General features: G+C 46.8%; 1 protein-coding gene across 1 annotated transcript in view; it reads right to left on the bottom strand.

Moving 5' to 3' along the window:
* The window catches only part of NOC4L (nucleolar complex associated 4 homolog), a 255,328-nt gene extending 240,728 nt beyond the window's left edge, over nucleotides 1–14,600 (bottom strand). Inside the window, exon 1 of the mRNA XM_069619985.1 lies at nucleotides 14,373–14,600. Coding sequence (XP_069476086.1) covers nucleotides 14,373–14,522 — 150 coding nt within the window. The 5' untranslated portion in view covers nucleotides 14,523–14,600. The remainder of the gene's footprint in view (nucleotides 1–14,372) is intronic.
* Nucleotides 14,601–22,428: the final 7,828 nt, after the last annotated feature.

Below are 22,428 nucleotides of genomic sequence, written 5' to 3'. Positions count from 1 at the left end.
ACCTTGGGAAGCCATTGCCACGCAAGTAGGCTCGTTTTGTCCCGCTCCCTAAACTTCCCTCTACTGAAAGAATTGCCACAGTTTTCCTGAGAGAAATATTCTGCCTTCATGTGTTACCATCTACCATAGTTTCGGACAGAACACCACAATATACCTCAAGGTTTTGGTCCCTTTTATGTTCCAGCTTGGGGGATCAAGTGCTCTCTTTCTTCGGGGTACCATCCTCACAAATGGTTTGACAGAAAGAACCAAATCAGACCATGGAACAGTATCTATGCTTCCACTAATGCTTTTCATTCTTCTCTGCAGACCACCCCATTTCACTGCACCTATGGATTCCATCCTATGGCTTTCACAGCTCACGTTCCTCCATAGTCACATATTCCTTCGGTTGACCAACACATCACCAGCATCCAGGAAGAACAGAAACTTTCTTGATGCCACAATATCCTAGGCTCCCGGCCTTTTATGCACTCCCCAAAATACATGAAGGGGTCCGGCCCCCGCCAGGACGGCCTATAGTATCGGGCATTGATTCAATTTTGGAGCCTCTGTCTCAATTTGTGGACTTTCTCATTAAGAATGAAACCCAGAGGATGAGTCAGACATCAAGGACTCTACCGCTATGCTCAATATGCTGTTTACAACCTTCGATGTGTCCTCACAAATTTTGGCAACATTAGACATCCTAGCATTATATACAGAGATTCCACAAGAAGCCACTTTGCTAACCATCCAACAGCTGCTGATGACAAAGAACTCCATCAGTGATGTACTCTTACAATTTACAGAGATTGCCCTTACAAAAAACATCTTTACATACCAAGAGTCGTCTTACGCACAAGTATCTGAGACAGCGATGGGGGCGCACCTATCTTGGTAAACATACACGCAGAACAGTTTGAAAATGCATGCATTTATGCCAAAAACATTATCCTTTAAATAACCACATTTAAGACAGGGAAAAGATGCATAGACAATGTGTTTATGATCTTTCAGGGATTTGAAGAATAACTGAAGTCTTTCCATAGTTGGCTGAATGAGAGAAAACCACATCTACAAAAGCAGTAAGCACGAGATACCTTTTTTTGGACCTGCAGATCGTGGCCCAGGAAGGAGCATTAAACATGCATGTACAAAAACACTATGGATTAGAACTCTTGCCGGTTGGCATCTACCATCCGAGGCTTCAGAGAGAATTTCCCCTTTGGACAATATAGGAGATCATGCTCCACTTCAGATATGTATAGAAAACAAGAAGAGCAACTGAAGAACCAGCTGAGGCAGAGGGGGTACCCACAGAAATTCAGAGACAAAAAATAAGGGACAAACTAGTCCATAAGATGCCTCAGCACAATAGGGAAATCAGAGGTCTGAACACCCTATGGACGCACGGTAGACCCACCGGGCATGCACTGTATGTAACCTGACCAGTAGGAGCACGTCCACTGACATCAGATGGAAATTTACCTGGGTAAAGAAAAGCTTTACCAGCTGTAACATGACTGGAGTAGTCTACCTGATCACATGCCCACTGAAATATGTTGGGGTGGCCGAAAAGGCAATTAAGAAACGAATAACAGAGCACAAATCTTGCATATGTACCAAACCGGATGACTGCACCCTAAACGCTCTGCAAAAGCATGGCCAGGCGGCAGATCCAAAACAGACAGTGTTGGAAAAATTGTAAATGCCTAGAAGCGGTGGGAATGTTACCGAAATGTTATTTAAAAGAGAACTCTTACTCTTTGCAAGGAGGTCATCATGGTTTTCGGGGGACTGGTCCCGGACCTTGGGGTTTCTTCAAAAAGCAACAAGGGGGAACTGGTGCCCAAGGAGGATGAGACTGCTAGGCCTGGTGGACTAATCCAGGTTAATTGTTACCAAGAGGCTACGACTTAAAGGACTCTCGATGGTTGGACTCTCAGGGGGCTACAATGTTTGGAAAATTTGTGAAAATGCTAATAAAAAGTTATATGGAAGAATAAAAAAGAGAACAACTAAGGCTGAAGACGCATGTTAGTGGGCTTAATGAGGATATCCAATGACATGAATTAGCCGCGGGGGCAAGCTAGTTGAGAGACCTAGCACTCAAAGTGTTAGAACACATGGAAGCATTCATTATCCATATAATGGGAGGAAAGGGATAAACGCATCCGATCTCTCTTCTTCAGTGTGCCATGCGAGTGCCAAAACACACAAGATCAGTAAAGCATATTTTGATACAGAAGCTGCACTACCATTAAAACATGGCCGACAGGGCGCATCACAGCAAGGCAAGCCGCACGCAGAGAGTGGACCATGTGCCAGCAGCACGTGATCCTCCTCCACAGGACGGTTTGCAAAAAAGCAAACCAAAGCGTTTGCGTCCGACGATCACTTTCATTAAGCTCAGCCAGACGCTCTATTCCTGCAGGAGGCTCGATTCCACAATTTAAAGTATGTAAATAACGAGATGCTAGATAGCAGCACCCCTCCCACCCCATTTACCAAGCTGGCGGGTCGAGATGCGTTATTGAACACATGCCTCTGCTCTCTTGATATTGCAGATAAAATGAACCCGCTGAGGGTTTGACATTGGGACAATGTGCAAAACATGAATGAAAAGGATTCAATCATGTAAAATGGGAAGCCATTAAAGAATGCACTCCGGTGGGTTTTCGGATTACAGAAAGGAATAGAACTTTACTGCTTGAAAGATTAAAAGTAGGGGGAGGGATGTGATTATCCCCTTCATCCTCAGCAGTAATGGAACAGACGGCGCTTGGAGCTACTGGGCGCGAACAGGCATGTACAAGAGTTTTCAAAGGATCAACACATTGGATTCTGGTGGGCGTTACCACTTGTACAGATTACTCAGTGTTGTGCAGAACATATACGTCTTATCAAGTAGGCTAAATCGATTTATAGAGAAGCGGAAAAGGAACTTTATTGTCTCTTGCTCAGGTTAATGATCAGCTGCCTCCATTGGTATTAGCCTAACTGTTCGAAAAACATTTGACCTTTTACTTTTGTCCGAATTTTCTTTAGTTGGAATTCGGTCAAATGTATATTATATATATATACATACACACACACACATATATATGGTGGGGTAAGGGAATACGGCGGGTTGCAGGCGTCACCCCTACATTTTTTACCCAAATAATGTGGTCAAATTCTTAAGCTCACCGCCTCGAGGTGCGCGGGTGCCACGTGCTGACGTGCACGCACACAATCACGCGGGGACGCCAAGAAGCCACACCACAGTCGAACTTTTATTTTAAAAGTGGGGTAAAGAGTGCTCAGTTGCACACTAGCTCAGTTGCACCGGAGACTCCCTCTGGGGTGGCTGCCTCCTTCTCTGGGTACATGAACCTGCAAGAGCCTTATACCAGGGACCCCAGGCTCTGGGTGATAGTACTAGGGACCTGTCCTTGTCTCCTAGTGCTCCTGGAGGCCATTTCCCCTGAGGACCACACAGGTCACATCCCTTTTATACAAGACCATAAGATAACCCATTGATGTATTAGTCTTCGTGAGTGATTTGTAGCCAAGGTCTATAGGCATAGCAAGCTCAGGTTTCGGGTCTGTGCATACTGGCCCTGCATGGGGGTGACAAACTCAATATAAAAAAAAAATACAAACAAAAAACAAAAAAAGAGTGATGCCTTAGTCTAGCTCCCCCAGTCTGCTTTTCTTTTTCTTGCATTTCAGCTTATTACAAACCTTTTAGCAAGACTTTCATCAACAATCCATCACATGTAAAATCAAAAATTAAAACCCATTTCCAAATATAAAATAATCTAACTCATCTTCATTTATCACAATAAGATCAGAATTTCAACATAACAAAACATCATCTCACATTTAAGATATCCCTTTAGGATTTCCTATCAAATACAATTTCTAAAAATGATACTGCCGCTAAAACCAGTGATGTCATTTCCCCACTCAAGAAAAGGCTCCACCAGTCAGTAGGCTTAAAGTGCTTAAGTTGTTCAAGAAGGTCTTAAGGTACTTAGTTCTCAAAGTCGTTAACAAGGTTCAAAATAGCAATAAATGTTTTTTGTTTTCAACTGTTCCCACTTTTTTACAGAAGCTACATTGCACGTCTCTAGGTCCTATACGAGTTCTACAGACAACACTTCGTTAGTTGGGAATAGGTTCAGACAAATCCTCATAAATGGAGACCTGTAAAAGCTATTAGGGAATTTGGTCAAATATTTTGGGATAGTGCCAAAAGCCCTAGATTCGTTTCTTAGATGGTAGAATGCCTGTTTGCTTCCTTCAAAGTCAATAGCCAATCTGCTCTCCAAAAGGTTACATTTTACCTTATTCTGGTTTATTCTTAAATCATCTTTGCAGACCAATACACTTTCAAGCAGGTCTCTACAATGTAGTTCCCATTTTGTTCGTGTTCCATCACGACCCATTTCAATATAGCAAAAAAAAAAAGAGACCATGGTGTTTCCAAGATACATTTCCTGTACAAGTTCCTCCCTCGGCCTCCTCCTCTTCTTCCCTCATCTCTGACTGTCTGTCTGCTATCCAGGAATGGTGTGCTGCCAATGACCTCTGCCTTAATGCCAGTAAGACTGAGATTCTACTCATCGGCACACCCACTCCCTCCTTCCCTGCAGCTCTCTGGCCGGCCTCTCTTGGCCCTCTTCCTGCTCCTACCTGCAAGGCTAAAAACCTCGGGGTCATCTTCGACTCTACACTCTCCTTCTCTCCTCACATATCTGACGTCTCTAAGAGGTCACACTACCAGCTGCACCTCCTCAGAGGTATTCTTCACTTCCTCTCCTTCCCCCAGAAGCTCACAGTCTCCCGAGCCCTGGTTCTCTCGAAGCTGGACTAATGTAACAGCCTCCATCTTAATCTGCCTGCCTCCACTCTCCGCAACTCATCCAGAACAGAACTGCAAGACTTGTCCTTGGCCTCAAGCCCAGGGGCCGTATCTCTCCAGGACTGAAATCTCTACACTGGCTCCCAGTGGCTGCGAGGATTAAGTTCAAAACCCTCTGCATTATCCACAAAGCCTTCTGGGGGCTGGGGCCAAAATACCTTCAACTCCCTCTTCCTAAATATCTTCCTTCCCGAGCCCTTCGCTCATCCGTCTCCAACTCCCTCAGGGTCAGCCGCTTCTCAAAGCAACGAGCTGGGGGTAGATCTCTCTCCGCGGCAGGGGCCTCCTTCTGGAACAGCCTTCCTGCCTCCCTGAAACTTGAGGAGAACCATCTCCGGTTCCGGAAGCACCTCAAAACCTTCCTCTTTGCTTCTGCGTTCTCTGTCCCTCTCCCCTGATAAATTCTGCACTGAAATTGCAACTGGGCCACTCTCACCGACCCCGGTCCTAGGCCCAGCCACTCTCCACTTGCACTGCCTCCCTGGCAACCTCTGCACTGCGGGACTGTCTCTGTATCCCTACAGCCCCCCCTTCCAGCACTTGTCTGCACTTACCTTGCACTTGCCACCAGCTGGCCCCATTTATTTATATATTTTTTATTCTACTTACTTGTACTGCACTTCCCCCTCCCCTGCCCCTTGCACTTTTCCCTTCCCCTACCCCTGCACTTGCGCGGTCTGAATGATACCTGGCCTAGTAGGATCGTTGTCTGTCTTCCCCTTGTTCCCCCCCTCCCTGCCTTGTCACGCCTTGAAACACTTGTGTATAGGCGCGTTACAAATGCCATATCATATCATATAACTACTGACTATATAGAATGAGGAATGAATAATAATGTTGGAGCCATATGTCAATACAGCCGTAGTTTTTATTTGTAAAAATCCAACAGTGGTAAAATCGGTAATTTTGTTTTTTATTAAGGAGCCTTGCTTGGTTAGCCAACATTTTCACCTCCCTCAACTGTTTTGGCCTCAGTCTTGCTCACATTAATACAAACTCCAAGGTATATAAATAACCTGTTCAATCCGTGATGAACTCAAAACGCCAATGAAACTGCAGTCTAGCCCTTTTCGCAGTTTTTCCAAGATCATAATATTTGTTTTGGCCGCATTAACCGCCAACTCTTTTTCTTCAACGTACTCCTAATTTTATTAGTGGTCGCTGAAGACCAATCACAGTTTGGTTCATCAAAACAAAATCAGTCTACAGCAGCCAAATAATTTGGACTACCTCCGAACCTTGGATGAAAAGACTTTGCCTGGGTTAATTTCTCACCTATGGCCGAGAGGTAAAGGTTGAAAAGTGCTTGTGCTAGGGAGCAGCCCTCTTTAGGCCCCCTGAATGTATTTATTTCATCCGATAGCAAACCATCACTGTTCAACCTCAGACTAGTCCCTGTGTGTAGAGCCTTCAGTTGCTCTCCGAGATCATTCACGCAGCTACGCTTTACCAGTTTCTCCCACAACCTGGGCCTGCTTACACTGTCAAACGCCTGTACCAAGTCAACAAAGGCTACATAAATCCTTGATCTCCATTCCAATGCTCTGCCAGTCAACAGAGTAACCAAAGCAGTATTTGGACTAGTTCCCAAACCTCTAACAAATCCTGTTTGGAATATGCCAAAATGGTGCTCCCTTGGAGACCACTCGGTCTTGTTAACTCACATGAGCCAGAAATCTATTCAATAACACCCAAAAGAGCAATTGTTTTTAGGATAGCCCCTATTGGCCCTCTTGAATATTGAAATGACAATTTCTCGTAGCCAGGAATCAGCTATATTACATGAGTCTTCAATTTGCTCGAATAAGACATAAGCGGGTCCATGCCTCCGGTTCCTACTTTAGCATGGCACCTGTTAGGCCATCAGAACCAGGTGCATATGAGGCACTTGCTTTCCTAATTGGTGCCAATATATCTTCTACGTTATTCGGGAGGTACCATTTACCTGCACTCATGTTTCCTTCGTCACTTACCGACTTGACTTACAGAGTACAGGGCTTTAAAGGCTTTAAAATGATCCAAGTGGACTGGGACCCCATTAACGTGAAGGGCATCCTGATGGGTGTCATTGCTCTTAATTAAGCTCCGGACTTCACCTGTTTATTTATTTTTTTAATTTTTTTTTTTACTGACAGCCTCCTGCATGTTTTCTTGGAACATAGACGTATTTGCTCCGTGGGCACAAAGCAGTTAAGTATTTTTCAATTCATTGGCAGCAAGAGTTAATGCCTCAAGATAAAAATATTCTCCTGAATTACCTTCTCTTTCCTACCAGGATGTTATCATAAATATGGCGATTTTTAAACAAACTACTCAAGTGACCATGTCTTTTGACCATAACACATCAGGGGTTAGTCTAGAAGGTTCAAGACATCATTCCCCTTCCATAGATTCACCCATGATGCATATTGGTCTGCCAGGCTCTCGATGTTCTTTTGAGGCATCTTGAGTCTACTACACCCATCCACCACCTCAATGTTCACATTCATCCCAACTCCCCCGCTCTCAGCCCCACTCCACCACGACAATTTCAGGAGGTTATTGTCACTAGCCATGGTGTTTACCACCTCAAAAGCTTTTACTTCTTGTAGCAGGTCACGGGAGACAAACATAGTCAAGTATTGTCACTTGGGTACCACAGGTCTATGTTGGCTTACACAGTATATCTACTTCTGTGTAGCGTTCAAGATATTTAAGTCCCTGGAATCCATTTAGGTAGTCCATGCTAACCCCCACTTTTCAGATGCAGGTTGACCCCGTCAGCACAATTTATCACACCACTATTATTTAGTCAAGTAATGTTTAGGTCTCCAGAGATATCACTGAACCCTTATCAGTGATATATACATCATCAATGAGTTCAGAGACTTTCTCAAACTCATCACCCACTGCTGTCGGGTTCCAGTACGAGTTTATGACAATCATGCATTTTCTTCCACTATTCAAAGGACAAGAACATCACAACTTTTTGAATAAATGGGTTTGGATTTTCAGTCTTCCTCACTTCCATGCCCATTCCATTTCAAACCGCCAATAAAGTCCAGAACAAAAAGTTAATCAGGGGTGATAAGCGAGAGACAGTGCATAAATTGGTTTTTCGGTTACACGTTCCCAAAACTTGAGGTTAAGAAGCGTTTTGGCTAAAGAGCCAAGTTTTGAGGTTTCTGAAGAAAGACCAGAAAGAAGGGTCTCGTCTTAGCTCTGAGGGCAGGGTGTTCCAATAGTTGGCTGCGATAATCGGGAAGGTGGACCTTCATGCTTTTTTCAGTTTGAAAATATAGGTGGCTAAGAGACCTGAGTGAGAGGAGCAGGTGGGTCTTGTAGATTGGACTTGGAGAGATGTTTTGTCAGATATAATGGTGCAGTGTTTAATAGGCAGGAACGTGATAAGGATAGTATTTTAAATTTAATTTGGTCTTGTACAGGTAGCCAGTCGATGTTGCTTCTAGTTGATTAGATATGGTCTTTTTTCGAGATATTTAGTGCAGCTCTGATTGCGTTGTTCTGCACTATCTGGGGTTTGTTAATGTTATTTGCTGTTGTACCAGCAAAGAGAGTTGAAATAGTCAATCCTGGATAAAATTAGAGCTCTAGCCAGAGTGATGCAAATGTCTGTGGTTAGGAATTATTTTCAGGGGGTAATGAGTTTGGCAGTATAGGCTGATGCTGAAGTAATACCGTTCACTTGTCTGGTTAGGGATAGTGACGCGTCCATGTACACACCTAGAGTTTTTGCTTCTTTGGCAACAGTAATGTTATTGCCATCAATGTCAAATGATTTGTATGCCGATGATAAGTTCTTCAACTTGGCTGGGCTTCTTATGATGGGGAGTTCAGTTGTATCATAATTCAGGCAGAGTTCATGTTGCTCCATCCAAGCTTGGATGGTTAGGTATATGGTATTCAGGAACTTGGTGTCTAGATCATGGTTTCCAGTGATAGGCAACAATATTTGCGTGTCATCCGCATAGTTTGTATAGGTGACACCCAGATTGTCAAGGCGGTCAAAAAGAGGCTTAATAAATATATTGTACAAGTGGGAGAGACACAGGAGCATTGTTGGACTCTGCAGGTGACAGAGGTGGGAGGTGCTGAAGCTGTGGTGGAGAACACTCTCATAGCATGATTGCAGAGGAATGATTCAATCCAATTTATGGCGTTAAGTAGGCAGCCTGATCTAAGTGATGGCACAGGATGTTGTGGTTTACTAGGTCGAATGCTGTCGACAAGTCTAAGAGGAGGAGGATAGCTAGGTCACCTCTGTCTCCGATTAGATCCTTTTGGATTTTTAAATCCAGTAGGGCCGTTTCAGTGCCATCGCCAGGGCGGAAGCCTGATTGGCGAAGGCCATGGAGGTTGTAGGTTTCAAGGTGGTTCTTTATTTGTGTGTAGGCTACTCTGTCAATTATTTTCAGAAAAAAGGGTACTGTTGTGATGGGCTGATAGTCAGCACATTCGGATCGAATGTAGGTTTCTTTAATAGTGGGAGTACCCATGCTTCTTTCAGATTTTTTAGGTACTTAGTTGGTGGTGAAGGAGTTACTTATCAGCATTGTGATAAATGGGGCCAGGTTTTCGTCGCAGTCCTTAATGAGTGTGGCCGTACAGGCCTCCCCTTGGCACCTGAAGGGTTTTAGCCCCTTTATGATTTTGATCGTTTCAACTGTGGCAATGGGGGCACATTTGAATCTTGGGTATAATGTAAGTGGAAGAAGGTCTGTGGCTATGGACTGGGCTAATGGAGTGACCTAAGATTTTGTTTTGCAGAAGGATGATCTTGATAGTGAGCGCCTTTTGTATGTTCATGCACCATTGCATGTCTTTGGTGCAGTTGTCTGGGGTCACAGAAGGTGATTCCAGTTCGCATAGGATGGAGAAGAGATCTTTCAGGCCTGAAGTTGCTTTCTCACTTCTGACATTGTAGGCGTTGCTTTTGGCTAGAATAGTGTTTTTTTTGTATTAGTTGGCTAATATATTGAATTGCTGTTTATTGTCCAACGCAGGTGTTTTTTTCCACAGGCTCTCAGCATTTCTTTTTTTACTTCGTAGGTCTTTGAGGTTGGGGGTGTACCAGGAATTAGTACAAGCAGGGGGTTTGGCTTTGCAAATGCCTAGTGGTGCTAGGACCATGACCATACATCTTTTGCTGACATATCACAGTTTATTTTCTTAGGCATCTCGACCTCCTCTATCATTTTCAAGGCTTCCAATTTATGTGAACCGTCATAAGATGCTGCCTGGAATATTTACATTCTCCTTTGACTCTACAAGCCCGTTTGTCAACAATGGCTTCCTTATTGGGACCAGACAACCATTTTTGACACATTCTTTTCCCCAGATCTTTGGTCTTCGCCACACGTTAGTTGCCTAACCATGAGCTTGGAGTGATCGCCCATTCCATCATTGGTTTCCATTTCTTCACAGCAGTTTTCCATCAGTAATGTCAAATCAAAGCCCAATAATCAAAGGCTCCCACTTGCTTCTAATAAGGTGTATTTGACAATTGGGGAGTGGGATGTGAGGAAAAAATGCATCCAAACGTACCTCATCCACAAATCCAATCTCAGACAAATCGTACAAGCGTATTTGTCTGAGGTTTGGACTGCAGTGAAAAAGGGCCAGGGTATTTTGCTTATTCAGGATGAGGATTTTTCTTCTCTATCTACCAGCATTTCTAAACACAGACACCTACACTCATCTTTCTTATGGTTTTTCCGTGAACCCTTTCCCCCCCAAAAATGTATTAGATGTACCCGTTTTTGAGCCCCTCGCACTTTTAACTGCTATTAAAAGCAATTTTCTACTAGTAGTCTCTTTTTGAACTAATGTTGCAAACACATCGTTGTGCGTTGTACGGCTGGACTCGGTTTTGACACCTGGCTCTCTGCCATTTTGGATAGATGAATTTTTAACCTGTATTTTAAAGTAATTGAACTCCGCCACTGTTGCATTTGGGGTTCGAGAGGCCTTTTTTGCAACACTTGTTTTCGGGCTCAGCAGAAATCTAGTGTCTGCTTCAAGTTGTTTTTCTGCTAAGTTTTGAAACCTTACCTGTTGTTCTTCAACCACCACTCTGACTTATAACCTGGCTATCCACACTTTACGCCCAGGGATTTACGTTATCGATTTCATTTCCAATTGAGTAGACAGAGCAGTCCATTTGGGGACTTGAGGCTACACAATCTGCATTGCTCCCTTCCCTTTCCACCTCCATTAAAGGCTTCAGGTTCTGTCAGGCCATATCCGCCATAATATTTTTATTTTATTTTTTATTTTCTTTCTGAATACCTACACAAAATTCTCTTGAATCATTTGACCTTAGCAAAGGCTGTGGTTTTTATTTCTTCGACTTTACAGCCTGCTGAGCTCTTCGCGTTTTTTTCCTTCAACTGCGCCCCAACATAGAGTAAGGTCTTGATATAGCCAGAATCTCCTCCAGCCCACAGTTCTCTGTCTCAATCAAGTGTATGCTGTGTGAATCTAATGTAGCATTTATAGGGTCCGCCAGACACCCAAGGGTAGATAGAACGCACTTGGTCATCCGACACTGCCTCCAAGCATACAACGTGCAGATGTTCATTCTCTTCCTGGGCCCCTACATTAGGCTGACCTTGTTGTTCAAGATCTACACAGTTCAGGGTTTGTCTTTTCCCCAACCGTAATGTAGTAATTCCTACACTCCCCGATGGTTGCCCTGGGTACTGCATGATGTGGTAAAATCCTCTTGTGTTTCGGGGTACTTACCTTTTTGTTTCGGCCATGGTTTTCAGTCTCGTTGACTACTGTAATGTAGCCCTTGATAAATAAAACTTTAAAATGTAACATTGCAAGCAGCGTTGCCCAATCCTTAGCGTTATCATTAATAGCTTCATAAGGTTTTTAAAATGGGGCCAAACTGATGGTCAGAAGCGACAGAGCTGCATAGGTCCGGCAGAGCGAGGGCCTCGCCCGGAATAAGACCATTTCGAGATCTATTCCCAGCTAGACCTTTCTTGTGTTGAGTATGAGGATTCGGTTGACATTATTGATGAACTAAGGAAGTTTCCACCACTTCTTTATCCCCCTGTCCGCTAGTCTGACAGGGGGTATATCTTTTCCAAGATCCCCCAAGGTTTTCTCAAATAAACCCTCAACCGTCTCAGTATGCACTCTAATCGACAGGCGATTTCGGGCATGGGCTCATACTGGCTTGCTCGGTTCGCTCAATTTGATTGTCCAGGGACGTTTAACAGCCAGATTCGACCATTTTGATAATTCAGGTGATATCACGCCTTAATGAGGTTTCAACTGCCCTTTCACTCGCCTTTGCCACTGAAAAGGCTGCATGACCAGGAGTGCTAGCCTGAATAGTGAAAAAGCTCCAAAGGCCCCCTCCAAGGAGACAATTCCTTCCTGGGCAGTTTGCATGTGACAAACTTCACCGCCAACTGATATATTTACCTGAAAGTACAGAAACTGTGATACTAGTAATTGACTCTTTGTATTATTTTGTTTTATTGGTAGCCAATGTAGTATTTTTAGTGCAGATGTGATGTGTTCTCGTCTGGCTGCCGCGTATTGTATGCATTGCTGTTTTTTTAGAAGTTGTTCAGGCATAGGCATAATCTACTCTGTAAATGACGAGAGCGATGATAAGTGTTTTTTTGGCGAATGACAGGAATGGTAGGATCCTTTTTGCTGCTCGCAGGAGAAAGAAGCATTTCTTCAGTAGAGCGTTTACTTGTGGCTCTAGAGTGAGATTGATGTCCATCAAGACCACCAGTTTTTTTTTTTTTTTTACAATCGACGATGGCACTGGGGTCGTACCAAGTTATCTTGGCCAAGCGATTTAGTCGTTGTCTCTTCTGTTTTTTGTGACAATTATTATCTCTGTTTTCCCAGCGTTAATTTTGAGCTGGTTCGAGTTCATCCAGTTGTATACATCGCGAAGGCAGTTCTCTAGTGTTGGGTGTTCTTCTTGGGTGTCTTGTATTTTGAAGATTATTTGTGTGTCGTCAGCGTAGTTGTAGCAGGTGAGGCTGTGTCTTTTGATGATTTTGATTAATAGAGATAGGTAGATGTGGAACGAAAGCAGGGAGAAAGATGATCCTTGTGGTACTCCGCATGTGGAGTGTCTTGGGTTGGACTTGAAAGGTTTCATCCATACGGTTTTGGTTCTGTTTGTTAGGAAGAATTTGATCCATAGTAGGGCAGTGTCTGTTATTCCCAGTCCTTCTAATCGCTTTATGAGGATGTGGTTGACTGTGTCGAATGCTGAGGGTAGGCCTAGAAGTATCAGGGCAGTACTGTTGTCCGAGTCTGTGTTTGCTTTTAGATTGTCCCATATTGAGAGGAGAGCCGATTCCGTTCCCCTCATTGGTCTGAAGCCAACTTGTGCCTGGTCTAGTAGGCAGTGCTCTCCTATAAATTCTTGGGTTGTTTTGTATATGTAAGTTTCTTGGTGTCTATGTGATCACTGCGACCACATGTAATTGTGACGGCCGAAAATGCAGACTTTTTTTTAATTAAATCCCCTTTACACCACATAGATATGCGGGGAAGACCCCCTTGCTGCCCCCCCAATATTTCTATAATATCTCATTACCCCCCCATATATATATATATATATATATGGTGTAAAGGGGGTGTTTAGATTTTTTTTTTTTTTTTTTTTTAAACACGCCATTTTCGGCCGTCGCACTTCCCAGGTCGACATTTTTTTACAATTCCGTTTCTAGCAGTTTGGCTATGTAAGGGATGTTGGAGATGGGTCTGTAGTTAATCTGCAATAAGAGGAACCCGAAGTGAAAACCTTTAATTTCAGTGTTCTACTCCCCTGGGAAAAGGATGCCCAGGATCACTGCTCCCTGTAATGTGCTACTGCCAACCGGAAGGATAGCTCAGCGGCAACATGCTCGCCTTGGAAACAAAACGATGCAGAGCAACACAGGTTCAGTCCGCACTTAGAAACCTCTGGGTATTAAGCGCGTTATAAATACGCAACTAAGACATAAGCGCATTAAAAATGCAAATAAATAAATACCACAAATAAAACCAACTACATGGAACCGGCTCCCATAGACTAATTCTTGCAATCAAGAGCTTCTATTTAAAACACTGTAGTAAACAAACACACAACAGCCACATTTTGTGCATTATGTCATAGTGTATATAGATGTCACACGCTACAGGTATTTGACAGTTTTTTTTTTTTTTTACTGGAAACTGCCCTATTACAGAAAAAAGGCATGGTAGTAAAAATATATATATAAAAAAATCATCGATCACAGCAGCACACACATGGCAACTCAAATGTCTAATAATTAAGACGGCCACGTGATTTCGAAGCACTGCCCGCTGTTCAGTCATTTGAAAAACGGGCACTGGCGCAAAGTAACTCCCGAAGATACCACGTTTGCTAAAAGACTACCTGCGCATGCCCAGTGGATACCTCCTTAACCAGAACCTCAATATGCGCATGCGTGCTGTTCTATGGGTTTACCTGCAAGTACTCAAGAATGTCGAATACAGCGTTGGCGTTTTTCCGGCTCTCCAATACCGCCTCAAGGCTAGTGGCCAGGGCGATACGGGTTTCTTCGTCCCCCGGACAATCCCCGGTGCGTTTTCCTTTCTTTTCCAAGCGCGGCGCCATTCCCAAGCAGAGGTGTCACGTGGTCGCAACGGAGGCTACCATAGAAAACATAAGCGCTTATAGGAAGTGCAAGGGTTGAAACCCCCCTGCGTATCACGTGAGCGGAAGTAGGCGTACGTGTGACCTGTCAAGGAAGCAGCCATATTAGAAAGGGAAGCGTCCGTGAGAACTAAATATACAAACCACAATATTTAGAACTCTGTGATATTCTATTCTACACATAGAACTCTGCGGTGTAATACAGCAACAGTGACTATTACTCCTACTCTTCCTCGTCGCAGTACTTGTTATGAGGACCGCAACTCCCTATCAGAAATCCGTTATATCTTTTTCATATGATATACCTTTCCTACACCTTTACTGAGAGCATAACACTTCCAATAACCACAATGATGATCAAGGAGGGGTCAAATTTCTCGGCTTATCACAGTTCTATACTAACACAGTAAATCAAATTACTTACCACCCAATACAAGACAGCTGGTGTTCCCACACATTGCTAGCAGTCAAAACACGATCAAATGCAGCACCTGTGATAACACATGAACACTCACAAATGGCCTCACTCTGTGTGATGTCCAGCAACTCACCCGCCTTGTAAACAGCGGACTCACCTGCCAAGCCTCCTGCACGCCCATTCGCTTCAATGGGCTCTCACCCGATGTGACGTCTTTGACTAAAGGCGCACATGCGCGAGCCTCGCTTTGGGCCGCACATGCGCGGAATAAAGAAAGACGGTCCGTGCGGCAGTTGCCGCCGGGACGCTGGATCCACGGACGTGTGTATCATTGTCTCAGTGAGTGCATGCGTGTATGTGCTAGTATGGGGCGGCCCGAGGCACGGGTTCGCCCATCACATTGGCGAAGAGGACAGGTGTGGAAAGGAAGGCATTTTGACATGAGCAAGCGTGTCAACCACATATTTCTTCCCTTAACACATTACGGACCCGACACGAGTGATGGCGGCCATTTGCATTTTCACGCGTGAGGCAGTAGCGGCCCGCGAGGGTGCTCGTGCGCTGCCCACGTGTTGAAGAAGACATCCTACTTCAATTTTTGGAACTCCTGTGATCCTCCAAACGTGAGGACCGCAGACACGACTTGTGAGGAGAAATTTTCCACGGCGGAGCGCTGGAAAGGCCCTCCATACCATAATCCACAGCCAGAGGCAGGTGTCAGGGCTGATGCACAACAAGATATTGCAGTATACACGACAAGGCACGTTTGTGTCCGTGTGAAGCCCGGTTTGCGGCCTCCAGGACAGAGGGAGGCACCTGTGCGACCTGTGAAAATGACAGACAGCGATGGAGAAGCAACCGCGCCGGCAAGATCGACACGTCGGCAACATGGTTCACTACAGCCAATACACGAATTTGACACCTCAGGCCCACCTTCAAAAGTGGGCCCCAAATGGCTCCTGTGGATTAAGAAATTAGACATGTTTTTCACAGCAACCGGAGAGACCGACGATAATGTGAAAGTGGCCTCACTACTCTATTCAGCTGGCACGAACGTTCTCCGTGAATCCCTAAACCTGCAGGTAGTGACTTATGCAGCTGTCAAAAAGGTGCTCCACAATCATTTTATTCCGTTGTCCAACGTCGACTTCGATAGATTTCTCATGTGCCGGGAGAAACAGCACGATGATGAATCTCTCGACCAATTTTGCGCACGTCTGCGGCAGATGGGAAGCACCTGCAGGTGGGACAATGAAGAGGTCATGATTCGCAATCAAGTGATCCAGGGTTGTAGCTCCGCAAGCTGCGCAGAAAGATTCTGCGGGAGCCAGGTCTGACTTAAACACAGATATTAGACAGCGGCAGGGTGTATGAGCTTGCCGAGACGAGAGGTGCGAAGATTGATGCCGCTGTGCGTCCGTACAAAAGTGAAGAAGCGTTTGCGGTGGGGAGGCAAGCTCCGTCAAAATCACGCTAGAGCTAGAAACGCCAGGAGGCAGCACCTGCACACGGGACCGCGGCTGTGTGCCAATACTGTGGGTATGATCTGCCCCACTCTGAAGACTGTCCCGCCAAGACCAGAGTCTGCGGAAGGTGCAACACTCCCGGACACTATGCCAGGATGTGTTGCGCAGCTGCTCCAGTAACAACGCACAGAGGGCCAGCGAGGGAGAGTGGAGGTGGCTTCAGGAGACAACGGAGCATCGCCATGTTGGAGCATGACACTCAAAGGCTCAATATCGCGGAAGAAGAAGAAGAGGAGGAAGAAATCTTCTTTATCTCAAATCTCGCGACAGGCGTAAAGAAAAGGAGATAACCTACATGTGTTACCTACATAGACATTCAAGGCGCCCCCACTCAGGTACTGATTGACACAGGGGCCTCTTTGTGTGTACTTGCCACTGAGCACTATGAGGCCATCCCGGGCCCGCCACCGCTGGACAAGTCAAAGGCCAAGATATTCACTTTTGGGGGTGACACACCGCTACCTATTCAAGGGGTGTTTGTGGCGCCCGTAACTTGGGGGGCCAAGACCATCAAAGCAAGATTCTTCGTCACCAACGTCAGCCCACATTCACTGCTAAGCTGCGCCGCGTCGGAGGCAACGGAGCATCGCCATGTTGGAGCATGACACTCAAAGGCATGACACTCGTAACTTGGGGGGCCAAGACCATCAAAGCAAGATTCTTCGTCACCAATGCCAGCCCGCATTCACTGCTAAGCTGCGCCACGTCGGAGGCGCTGGACATTGTACACTTTGCCCTAGAGGTGTACCAGGTGGACGTTGATCAACGCCTAGACAAGTTCTCCAGCATTTTCCAGGGAGTGGGCAAACTGAAGGCGCCCCCAGTGCGTTTACACATCGACGACACCATTCAGCCCACAGCCCTAAAACATAGACGAATACCCTTCCACCGCCGGGCGTAGGTGGAGAAGGAACTTCAGTACCACATCGAGATGGACATCATCGAAAGAGTTGAAGGGCCAACTCCCTGGGTCTCGCCTATTGTAGTGGCGCCAAAACCAAAACAGCCATGTGCCGTCCGCATCTGCGTGGACATGCGTCTCCCGAACGCTGCCATCAAGTGGAAAAGGCACATAACACCACGCTGGACGACATCGTAGGAGAACTGCAGAGGGCCAAGGTGTTCTCCAAACTGGATCTGAGGTCAGGGTATCACCAGCTAGAGCTCCACCCGGACTCAAGGTATATTACAACCTTTACCACTCACGAGGGCCTCTATCAGTTCAAACGCCTCAGCTTTGGCATATCTTCCGCTGCAGAAGTTTTCCAAAATGCCATTAGGGGAGCGCTAGCTGGTCTCAAAGGGGTGCTCAATATGAGTGATGACATTTTGGTATTTGCAGAGTCCCAGGCCGAGCATATGAAGCGATTGGAGTCCACCTTACAAAGGCTGAAAGAGCTGGGCCTTACCCTGCATCGAGGGAAGTGTGAATTCTTCAAGGATCGCATTGGATTCTTTGGATTCATCTTCCATGCCAATGGTGTATCGCCAGACCCAGAGAAAATCAAGGACATCTGCGAGGCCTCAGCGCCCCAATCCCCCATGGGAGTACGCAGTTTTCTGGGGATGGTTAACTACTGTGGACGATTCATTAAAGGTCTGGCGTCCCTGTCCGAACCTCTCCGAGCTTTGACAAAAAATGGCTCCACGGGTGTGGGACAAGAGAGAACATGAGGCCTTCCTAGAAATCAAGCGGGCACTCTCAGATCCGGACACAATGGCTTATTTTGACCCCACCTCCGAGTCGGAGATTGTTGTAGATGCCAGCCCGGTGGGACTGGGAGCTGTTCTCATGCAATCAGACGCCAGAGGCGACATGCGCCCCATTGCTTACACGAGCAAGGCCCTCGCGGACACCGAAAGACGTTACTCACAGATTGAGTATGAGGCGTTGGTGATCCTGTGGGGTTGCCAGCATTTTCACCTGCATATCCTCGGAAAACCTGTAACGGTCGTGACGGACCACAAGCCACTTCTGCCTATCCTAGCAGGAGTATCGTCGAAGCCTCCACCTCGGATCAAGCGCTGGATGCTTGCTCTCATTGAGTATGGGGTCAAGCTGATGTACAGGCCCGGAAACAAACAATCCGACGGATTACCTGTCCCGCCACCCGAACTACGAGAGAGGGCAGGGGCCCAGTGAACTGGTGGAGTGCCAGGAGTTTGTTCACAACATTGTGGAGAGCGCGATTCCGGTAGCACTGTCGAGGGAAGCAGTGGCCGAAGAATCGGCAACGACGAAGTGTTTAAGATCATACAAGCCGCAATCCGGAGTGGGGAATGGAAAGAGGTACTCCAGAACAACACCAGGCGAGAAGACAGGGCCCAGAGAGATCTCCAAGCCCTCTGGAGGGTAAGGGATGAACTCTCGATCTCGAATTATGGGTTACTGCTGCGTGGACGACAGATTGTCATCCCACAGACACTGAGGGCTCACGTCCTGGAGCTGGCCCACACAGGTCACCAGGGGGTTGCGAAGACGAAGGCGCAGCTGAGACCTAAAGTTTGGTTCCCGGATCTAGAAAGCCTAGTGGAAATTCATGTAAGGAGGTGCCTGCCATGTCAAGCGGCGAGCCCCCTGGAAAGAGCTCCACCAATCAGCTCCATGGAAAGAAGCGAGAGCCCGTGGGGCACAGTCCATGCTGACTTTGGGTCTACTGGGAGGGGCATGTACTTTTTGGCCGTAGTCGACCAGTGGTCGAGATATCCGGAAGTCGAGTTAGTGGAGTCAACAGCAAGCGACGACACCATCATGGCCCTAGACAAGATGTTTGCGACTCATTTGCTTCCCAGAAATCCTGTGCTCAGACAACGGGCCACCGTTCATGGGGAACCAGTTTGCGCAGTACATGAAAGAGAAAGGGATCCAGCACCGGAAAGTATCACCACTCTGGCCTCGTGCAAACAGAGAAGCCGAAAGACTCATGAGAACACAAAACAAGGTATTCAGAATATCGGCAAATGGAGGGGGTGAACTGAAAAAGAACCTGGTTGAGTTCCTTCGGGAATACCGAACCACACCTCACTAGTCGACCGGAGTCGCCCCAGCCGAAGCTTTGTTTGGACGCTGCCCGAGAGGCTTCATCCCAGAAGTTGAGGGCCGTGAGCCCGGTGTTATCGATAACGTCAAGGTCCGATAGGAGAGAGCCGCACGCAACGAGAAAGAGAGTGCAAGGAGAGGCTTGCAAGAGAAGGAGGTAGCAGTAGGAGACTCGGTGCTCGTGAGGAACCGTCGACCCAAAGGAAAACTGTCGGTCCCGTATGAGCCCCAACCGTGGACAGTTACACATGTAAAGGGGACCATGGTAACCGCGGCCAGCGAGAGAGGGACTGTCACATGCAACAGGTCCTTCTTCAAGAAGGTAGATGTCCAACACCAGGAGGAAGAGCCGGAAGAGGTCCCCCCTCCAGAGGAAAGGGCAGAGAACCCGGCAGCGGACACGCCAATGGACATGCTGCCACGGAATGATACAACGCTGCCGACCCCACGGAGTAGCAGCCGGTATCCCATGCGACATGGTCGCAAACTGCCTGTCCGTCTCAAGGACTACGTCCTGGACTCAGGAGACTGAGCTGACGCCCGAGTCAGGTCAGCGACCCACGTTGGGTCAGTTTACAGTTGTTATGTTCATGTTATCTGTAAGTTGTTTTTCTGTTTAAAGAAAAGGAGGGATGTGACGTCTATGACTAAAGGCGCGCATGCGCAAGCCTCGCTTTGGGCCGCGCATGCGCGGAATAATGAAAGACGGTCCGTGCAGCAGTTGCTGCCGGGACCCTGGAAGCCACGGACGTGTGTATCATTGTCTCAGTGAGTGCATGCGTGTATTTGCTAGTACGGGGCAGCCCGAGGCACGGGTTCGCCCATCACACCCACCAAAAACAAAATCGGGTGTTTTCATCCACCTTTGAAACACAAATCATCGCTCTCAACTCACACGCTTTTGGCGGGTGTCACCCACCTTGTAAAGAGCTGATTCACCCGCCAAGCCTCCTGCACGCCCATTCATTTCAATGGGCTCTCACCCGCCAAAAACAAGATCGGGTGTTTTCACCCACCTTTGCGACAGAAATGGTTGAGAGCTATGTGTCCGGGCAGGCTTGGCCTGCCTCAGAGCTGATGGACAAATGAAGACACACACAGCCGGTGTACTGTTACTGGAGGAAAGAACTATGGGAAGATGTTTCACTTACCTTTATTAGCACGGTCACATGGGCCGTCATGGCCACGCTCCCCTTGTCCCCTTGGTCACTGCACCATTCACATCCCTCCCCAACTTAGACAACAGACTGTTATAACTGGATCGATGTTTCTCAATGTCTCTGCTGACGCAAACAATGAACACAGTTCTATCTTATTGTCTCCATCTAGGCTCTCCTGCTCGTCAGTAAATCACATGCAGTACAAAACCTTGCAGCTGGGTGGACGGTGCTGGACGCTGTCGGAGGGAGTAGTGGCTGCCTCCTTCTCTCCTTGGGGGTCTTTTCGGTCCTGGGAGCTGCCAGCTCTTCTCTCAACTCGGTGTGCGTTTGCTGTGTCTGGCCAGGTGACTCTGTCACTCCGTCTTACTGAGGCCCCTGAGCTGGCGGGGCGCGTGCATTAGGGGTTGATGGATTCTCTGGTTCCTCTTGCCAGGTGATTGCTGTTACTGTCTCACGGCCTCGGGATGCTGTCATCATTCCATGGTACTTGTGGTTAACGATCCACGGTTGCGATTCATACGGGAGAGCCATTTCCTGGAGGGGCACAGTTCTTGACTAGTGCTGTATCTCCCACCTGTAACTGGCTGGGCGCCTCTCGCATAGCTCTACTCTCCTTTTGGTTGTGTTCTTGTCGTAGCTTGACTCGTTCCCCGTCTACTTGTGGTGGTCTTCAGGTGTTGTGAAGGTGGAGTCCTGCCTGGATGGGGACTCCAAAGAGGAGTGTTGCTGGGCTGACTAAGAGTAGATGAGTGTGGCGTTTGCCGGTATGATCGGAGGAAACGGTAGAGCTTCAGAAGCCAGGGTCGGCATTTGTCTGTTGCTATCTGAACCACCCTGTTGATCGATGACCTGAATCTCTTGGCATCTCCGTTAGCTTGAGGCCAGTATGGTGTGATGTGGGGGTGTAGTACCCCCATGTTATTGAGGAACACCTTGAAATCTTTACTCCTGAACGGCGGACCTTTGTCACTTTTTATTGACGATGGTATGCCATGGATAGCGGACATCTTTTCCAGTGCTGTTGTCACTGAGGTCACACCGGTGGATCGCACAGGCTCCACGTCCGGGTATCTTGTGAACTCGTCCACTGCCACATGGAGATATGTGTTGTTTGCAGTGGTACAGAAGTCTATGCTGACAGCGTCACATCTACGCTGACTGTGGGGTAGGCTGGTGAATGGCTCTGGGGGCCCCAGTTGGCATGCCACTTGGCACAACGTGCATGCCTCTAGTAGTGCGATGACCTTCTGTTGAATCTGTGGCATCCACACTCTAGATTTGAGAAATGTCTGTGTTTTGCTATTCCCTGGTGACCTTCGTGTGCTAGCCGGAGTGCTCTGCTTTGTAAGCTTGTGGGTACTATAATGTGGTGTCTTTTCAGTATTAGCCCTTCGGGGGACACTGACAGTTCATGCCTGATGCGGAAGAGGCTTTGCATCAGCTCTTGTGCTTGTGGGGTGTGGTTGGCCACAGCTGTGAGGTAGTTCTTCCAATCCCCTGTTAGTATGGCCTCCTTTGTGATCTGGAGACACGTGTCATTCTCTGTTTCTGTTGTAATTTCTTGCAGGTGCATCACTTTTGGCCGGGCACATGCTATAATGTGGTAGACGTGTTCTTGTTTGTTTGTTTGTTTTGTTTGTTTTATTTATTTGTATGACGCTCCGGATCCAGGGGTATAAGAGTGCATATGAACAAGGTTACAGGTACATTATAGACAGTTACA

The sequence above is a fragment of the Ambystoma mexicanum genome, chromosome 10 (genome assembly GCF_040938575.1).
Source record: "Ambystoma mexicanum isolate Mex_15411 chromosome 10, UKY_AmexF1_1, whole genome shotgun sequence".
NCBI classification, from domain to species: Eukaryota; Metazoa; Chordata; class Amphibia; order Caudata; family Ambystomatidae; genus Ambystoma; species Ambystoma mexicanum.
The sequence above is the reverse complement of the archived record's forward strand: the minus strand, read 5'-3'. Positions and strand labels throughout refer to the sequence as shown.